This window comes from Cherax quadricarinatus, chromosome 68 (assembly GCF_038502225.1).
Source record: "Cherax quadricarinatus isolate ZL_2023a chromosome 68, ASM3850222v1, whole genome shotgun sequence".
Lineage (NCBI taxonomy): Eukaryota > Metazoa > Arthropoda > Malacostraca > Decapoda > Parastacidae > Cherax > Cherax quadricarinatus.
In genome coordinates, this window is record NC_091359.1 from 2,527,137 (window position 1) to 2,534,950 (window position 7,814).

Below are 7,814 nucleotides of genomic sequence, written 5' to 3' on the forward strand. Positions count from 1 at the left end.
AATGTAAATTTGTCCAATTTTTAATCCATTGTTGCAAGTCTTGCCTTGGTTAGATACTTCAGCACCGTATAATGAAAATTTTACTACTATTGCTACTAATACTACTACTATTCTACTACGACTACGACCGCTGCTGCTGCTACGATTACTACTACTACCACTACCATTATTTTTCTCCTCAGCATAGTGAGGCGCTCGTGGAAGGGATTCCGGTCGGGACGGCGGCTTCGGTAGTGTCGGGTACGGCGCCGGAGTCGGGTTCGGTAGCGGCGGGTTCACAATGTCCACCCCCGGTGACACCGTTCCACCGTGACCTGTGTGGCGCCACAGCCTGTCTCCACCACCACCAGTGTCCACACGGTCGCTTGTGCTGCTTCAATGGCTGCATCCACACCTGTCTGGTTAAGCTGGAAAGTCCCCCAGGTGAGTAAGGGAGGGTAAAGCCAGTGTAAGGGAGGGTAAAGCCAGTGTAAGGGAGGGTAAAGCCAGTGTAAGGGAGGGTAAAGCCAGTGTAAAGGAGGGTAAAGCCAGTGTAAGGGAGGGTAAAACCAATGTGAGGGAAGGTAAAGCCAGTGAGGGAGAGAGTCTCCGTCACTGACCACAACTTTCGTGGCCTCTTGTCTCCACCGGAAATTCTTCGATAATTTGGGAAAGAAAAATGGGGTCGGCGCGTTCCACCGGTTACCTGATTGGCTGTTAAGCCACAGCCAATCAGCAGACTGGCTGTGGCGTCACAGTCTGGCTGGCTCTGACGTCACTGCCAGTCAGTTGACTGGGTTAAGTCAAGAATAAAAAGACACAACACCATGACTGGAACAATACACACAACCCGCACACAGTAGAATGTAACTTAGGGCGACTTTTGCTCCGACTTGGACCATTAACTAGTGTGTACTCACCTTTCTACTCACCTATATGTGGTTGCAGGGGTCGAGTCACAGCTCCTGGCTGTGTGTGTGTTGCAGGCTCCTGACAATCCTTGTTAAGGTAGCACACTGTGTTGTACACTTTACTAAGGCCGTGTCTTCTTTATTTCAGTTATTGACTGGCTGGAAGATACCAGCGATGTCTTGCCTATCCTTGGTAAGTACCTGGATAATACCAGTCACTTGTGTGTGTGTGTGTACTCGCTTATATGTGGTTGCTTGGGTCGATTCACCGCTCTTGTGTGTGTGTGTGCGTACGTGCATGCTTACCTTTTTGTACTCTGAAACTTGTAGGGGTTGCGTCTCAGCTCTTGGCCCCGCCTTTCAGATAGCCGCTATTGGGTTTACTTTCCTAGCTTTTTGAGCCCTAACATACCTATTCTTAAAGCTGCCTCTTCAACTTTTCTATCTAGGTCGTTCCACTTCCCGACCACCGTGAGGCTGAAGAAATATTCCCTAACATTCCCCCGTGGTTCATACATGTTCTGCCCGGCAAGTGTTTCAAATTTATGTTGCAGTAAAAATGTTTTGAGAGTATGTATGTCATTACAGATGAGTCGGCACCCCCAGTGCTACCAGTGCGGTACGAGGACCTCTCCTTCGTTGAAGGACGGGAGGAGGCAGTGCACCTGCCTGGCGGGTGTACGATATCAGGTACTCAGTACTCACAGCTTCAGAACTTTATGAAGGCTCCCAGCATCGAGAACTGGTAAAAAAAAAAAAACTTTGTCCAAAATATTGAAATCATTAAAATTACAAGAGCTTCTCTGAAATATATAATGTTAGAGTAGAGAGGATTGAGAACTGTAATAATAATAATAATAATAATAATAATAATAATCTTTATTTTTACAAGTACATGATACAACTTATACAGACCATAGCTGACATCACTGACATACTATTATTATTTAGGTACAGGTATACATAAGTGAAATTATTATACATAGTATAAATTACCCAGGATAAATTACCCAGGATAACCCCCCTCCCCCTCCCCCAAAAAAAAGGCATAGCGACTTATTTCCATTGATGAAATTAAAACCGAAAGCCTCTGTTATTTAAGCTTTTAAGTCTCAATACAAATCATCTTCCTTATAAAAAGCTTCTCTATATGGACCCCTCAAGGAAGGTTCCTTGATGTTGGTGAGGGGCTCTTGATTTAGGGAATTGGATCTGTGCTCCAGTTCCCCGAATTAAGCCTGAATGCCTTCCACATCCCCCCCCCCAAGCGCTGTATAATCCTCCGGGTTTAGCGCTTCCCCCTTGATTATAATAATAATAATTCTCTATATGGAACAGTTTTTGGTAAACAAGATTGAAAAAAGTAACATCGTCTGACCTATTCGGGCTGTCCTAGGTAATTTACACACATGTTTCTATGTAATTACCTAAATTTGTGTAACTGTACCTATGTACACCAGTACCTAAATACATAAATTGTAATCCAAAATTGATCAGCGCGTGGACAGGACTTCCTCCATAGTATGCACTGTTCAGTTTCAGTTCACTTTTTCAGTCACATTTAGGAGATATTGCGTTATACAGAGTGGCTTTGTGAGTCAGGGTATTGTATTTCTTGTTCTTTTTAGAGCTGGTGTCTGTAAGAGCTTTATTTATGGTGTGAAAGCTGACTAGATTACTGTATCAAGAAACGAGAGGAGCTGGCTGGCCAGACGCCAGTCTAACATTATTACCGAGTACCTTCAACTCTTCTGTCTGACTTACGTCTGACTTTTTTGGGTTGTCTGTCTTTTTTCTGGGTTAATTATCTGACTTTTTTGGGTTGTTTGACTTTCTTGGGTTAACTGACTTTTTTGGGTTATCCTGGGTACTCTACATATATTCTGCTATGTAACTGTATTTATGTGTACCTGTACCTGAGTAAACTTATGTGTGTACTGTATTCCACAGCATGTGTGAGCGAGGTGAGGTAGTGTGCGCCGTCAAGATGTTTCACTCATAGTGTGGGCGAAACGAGGTAGTGTGCGCCGTCAAGATGTTTCACACAGTCCTGATCAGCGCCTCGGCTGAGAGGATCCAAGATGACATGTTGGGGGAAACTAAAGAAAATTGAATGCTAGGAGGTTCAAAGAAGACGGGAGAACCAGGGAAGACAAGTTGGGAAAACCAAAGAAAATGGAATGTTGGGATGGTCGTAGAAGATGGGATGCTGCTAATAGAAGCAAAGGAAATGGGATGCTGAAATGGAAGATGGGATGATGAACTGACCAAAAAAATGGGATGCAGGGAGGACTGAAGAAGATGAATTGTTTGGAACTAGGTTTGTTTATAATAAAGATTAATGTAGCACATGACAATGTTACAGCCACACAGCAGTGCTTCAAGACAGTGGTACAGCCACACAGTGCTTCAAGACAGTGGTACAGCCACACAGCAGTGCTTCAAGACAGTGGTACAGCCACACAGCAGTGCTTCAAGACAGTGGTACAGTCACACAGCAGTGCTTCAAGACAGTGGTACAGCCACACAGCAGTGCTTCAAGACAGTGGTACAGCCACACAGCAGTGCTTCAAGACAGTGGTACAGCCACACAACAGTACTTCAAGACAGTGGTACAGTCACAGCAGTACTTTAGGACAGTGGTACAGCCACACAGCAGTGCTTCAAGACAGTGGTACAGCCACACAGCAGTGCTTCAAGACAGTGGTACAGTCACACAGCAGTGCTTCAAGACAGTGGTACAGTCACAGCAGTGCTTTAGGACAGTGGTACAGCCACACAGCAGTGCTTCAAGACAGTGGTACAGTCACACAGCAGTGCTTCAAGACAGTGGTACAGCCACACAGCAGTGCTTCAAGACAGTGGTACAGCCACACAGCAGTGCTTCAAGACAGTGGTACAGTCACAAAACAGTGCTTCAAGACAGTGGTACAGTCACACAGCAGTGCTTCAAGACAGTGGTACAGCCACACAGCAGTGCTTCAAGACAGTGGTACAGCCACACAGCAGTGCTTCAAGACAGTGGTACAGCCACACAGCAGTGCTTCAAGACAGTGGTACAGTCACACAGCAGTGCTTTAGGACAGTGATACAGTCACAGCAGTGCTTCAGGAGAGTGGTACAGCTACACAGCAGTGCTTGAAGACTGGTACAGTCACACAGCAGTGCTTCAGGAGAGTGGTACAGCCATACAACAGTGCTTCAGGAGAGTGGTACAGCCACAGCAGTGCTTCAGGACAGCGGTACAGCCACACAGCAGTGCTTCAAGAGAGTGGTACAGCCACATAGCAATGCTTCAGGACAATAGTACAGTCACAGCAGTGGTACAGCCACATCAGTGGTACCGACACAGCATTGGTACAGACACAGCAGCAATGGATAGAGGAACACACTGTATTTACCGTCTTAGTAAAGGTATGCATTGTAGTGCACTGATGAACAAGACATGCAGTTTGGTGCACCAGTGAACAAGACATGCAGTTTGGTGCACCAGTGAACAAGATATAACTTTTCTGTAAATATATCTAGTATGAAACATGCACCAGATTCACTGTGGTTTGCATGGAGTATACACACCAAGGCATATATCTCTTTGTGTATACACCAAGAGGTGCCTCTATGTATACCAACAGGTGCATATATACGTATATATATATTGAGTACTTGAATCCATTGTTTAGTTATTAAAGTATATTTAATTACATGCAGTGGTAAGTGTTTTAGTAGATTATAACTTATTGTGTTGCTGAAAGACCGTAGAGAGTGATTTAGTCCTAGGCTTTATTTGTTGTAGTGACACCTGGAAAGATGATATTTTGTCACCAATTTTCAGCAATTTTGATTTTCAAATTTAAGTCATGTTGAATGTATGTACATGATGTTCACTTAACTATTAAATGACATAATTGCTAGGTATCCCTGAAGGAATTGCTAGGTATCCCTGAAGGAATTGCTAGGTATCCCTGAAGGAATTGCTAGGTATCCCTGAAGGAATTACTGGGTATCCTAAGGGAAACCTTTAAGTGGTTGCCTGATTTTTTTTCTCTTCAGCTTTGCGATATTCTTTTGCTTACAACTCTAGAACCTTTGAACTCTTATCATAATAAGATTTTGAATGTTTGTGTACTATAACAAGAACCAGATTCTAGGAACAATTGGTTTGTGTAGGGGTCCAGTGACCGAAGTTATTGATCCCATTTCCAGCATCCTGGAATGGCTCGGATAACTCCCGAAACTCTCGATGGTGTAGCTTCAAATGTTCGAAATGTGCCTTTTAATTTGATAATGATAGTGAAATTCACATGGGTAGGTTCAGATTTGACCAGTTTTTGTGGAAAATAGTGTGCAATTTTGGTTTTTGTTTAAGTGTCACGATAAAAAGGTATACATCTATCTATTCTGAGTTGCTTTAGTATTTAATGGCTGATGCATCTTATGACAACGTGGTCTGGTAGGTGAAACTCTCGCTTCACACGGGTCCGATTCCCAGCAAGGGTGGAAACATTGGGCGTGTTTCCTTACACCTGCTGTCCCTGTTCCCCCATCAGCAAAATGGGTACCTGGGTGTTAGTCGACTGATGTGGGTCGCATCCTGGGACAAAAATTGACCTAATTCGCCTGAAATGCTCAGCATAACAAGGGACTTTCTATATAGTAGTATGTTATTGATGTCAGCTATGGTCTGTATACCTTGTACGTGTACTTATAGAAATAATGTTATTATAGTACCTATTAGGTTTTATTTACGTGGGCAAATTTGTCATTGCAGTCGTTTTTAATATACTTGGAATCACACGAACATACACACATGTATACATATTTTTTTATATTTTGCTAATTACAGTTTTATGACCACACTGCACTATTTGTTTATCCAGTGAGGTATGATGGTATTTTTTGCCCGTTTTCATGCCAGCATTGAGTGGAAGGTGGGAAGAGAGCCTTCTGCTTCTCTATCCTTGACTCGCACATCTAGATAATACACGATAGTCCTTAATCTAGTTAGAAATTGATAGTTATTTTCAGCAGATAACCTCTGCTGAAAATAACTATCTGCTGAAAATAACTATCTGCTGATAACCTCTCCAACCGTAGGTCATCTGACTAAGACCGCGTCAGGGAACACTTATCCTGTTTCCTTACGAACGTATCAATATATGAGAGGGAGGCTAGTAGAACACTGCTCACATACTACCACACTTCCGCTCCCAAGGTGACTTTCAAACTGTTTTAAGTATGGATTGTTGAGCTGGAATTTTTAAAGAATGTCTTCCAAATCCTGTCTCCTGTTGCATGTAGTTACTCAGCAGTTGTAGTTCACCGTTGTTTGCCTTTCTACAGTGTTTACTATTCCTTTTCAAGAGTTCTTAGTTTAATATCTTCATTATGCACTGTGGGAGGTAGGCAGAAGATTACATAGGTACATAATGAGTCCAAGTTTCGATAGCTGAACAAGTTACAGTGGTAATGAACTATTTACAAGTTATTACCCGGAGTTTACCACTGTAACTTGTACCTGTGTAATCTTCTGCCTACCTCCCACAGGGTAGGTATTGCTTCTTGAAAGCAATACCTACCCTTAATCTCCAGGTGCTGTGTCACCTGCGTTTTTCCCAATAAATGTGAAATAATGAGTAAAAATTCTGCTGTCTATGCATTTTACATTCACCCCCGGGGGGGGGGGGTATGCTGGTGGAGATCACTTGATCCAAAAAATAAGAGATATCCTCCCATTTCTTGAATCGAGCCTAATTACTTCCCATTTTCCCAGGCGCTGCTTGACCCCTACAGGTTTAGCACTTCACCATACAGTGGGTTTTCTCACAACTACCGACAAGCTGTCATTAAGGAAGGTAAACTGTAGTATCCTCGGCCACCACCTCTTTAGTCTTCCATTTCCATTTTATTTTACCATAAACATGTTAATAAGACAATACGCGGTTTATGTCATTTTATTCAGAAGACATTTCGCCCACCTCAAACTTATGACAATTGATAATAAATTAGAAACGTGTGCAACAATGGATATCTTGATTGTATCTAATTTATCAAGTTGTCGGTTCTCTGAACCATTTATCGACAACTGATAAATTCCCTGGTGGGCGAAACATCTCAGTAAAATGCCATAAACCCTATATAGTCTTGTTAACATACTTGTTAGTACATTCTGACAATAATATAAACACCAGAAATATTTTCAGTTATAACTCACATGGAGACAGAAACTCTGGAGATTAATTGATCTGTATATTTCGACCTCCTCCTGGGATCCTCTTTAGCTGAAGAAGATCCCAGAAGGTGGTCGAAATATACAGATCAGTCAATCTCCTGAGTTAGTCTCCATGTGTGTTATAACTGAACATTGACAAGTGCTCATTATAATTTAGTTATCCACCAGAAATATGTGTATGTAATATAACTATTGTAATGCCGTACTGGTTAGCTGTTTCTTCACGTTATTCGGACTCGTTAGATTTTTAACATGTAGTCTTATTAGTGGTTCTTTTCTCTGATGCCCTCATTCATATATATTTTAGCCATAATTATTCCATTGTTCAATGTTATATATTTATGTTCAGCAGTAAGTTCACTTCTATTTATTTGTCTAAATATTTTGGTTCAGTATTAGGTCTGTTTGGTCCATTACTGTATGTTTTGTCAAAGATAATTCGTCATATTACATTTGCTTCTGTCCAAGATAAAGTCTGTAATATTCTTGTAAGAGACTTATTAATTCCTCCAATAGAACCATGTTGTGTAATACATTTCCATACCGGCTTGACTGTGTTAATCTAGGTCAACTCTTACTGTGCCTAGAACGACGTGCCACTGTGTAAATTGATCATTGTTGGCAATGATAAATGTGCTCAAAAATATTGGGTTATATGTCCTTGTTTATTATACAAGTAGAGAAATGTACAGAGA

At 41.9% G+C, this 7,814-nt stretch overlaps 1 protein-coding gene across 1 annotated transcript in view; it reads left to right on the forward strand.

Annotated features, from left to right (window-relative positions):
* LOC128697842 (uncharacterized) overlaps window positions 1-7,607 on the forward strand; it is a 30,822-nt gene extending 23,215 nt beyond the window's left edge. Inside the window, exons 2-5 of the mRNA XM_053789785.2 lie at window positions 183-423; window positions 1,039-1,083; window positions 1,479-1,635; window positions 2,841-7,607. Of these exons, the coding sequence (XP_053645760.1) occupies window positions 183-423; window positions 1,039-1,083; window positions 1,479-1,635; window positions 2,841-2,892 (495 nt within the window). The 3' untranslated portion in view covers window positions 2,893-7,607. The remainder of the gene's footprint in view (window positions 1-182; window positions 424-1,038; window positions 1,084-1,478; window positions 1,636-2,840) is intronic.
* Window positions 7,608-7,814: the final 207 nt, after the last annotated feature.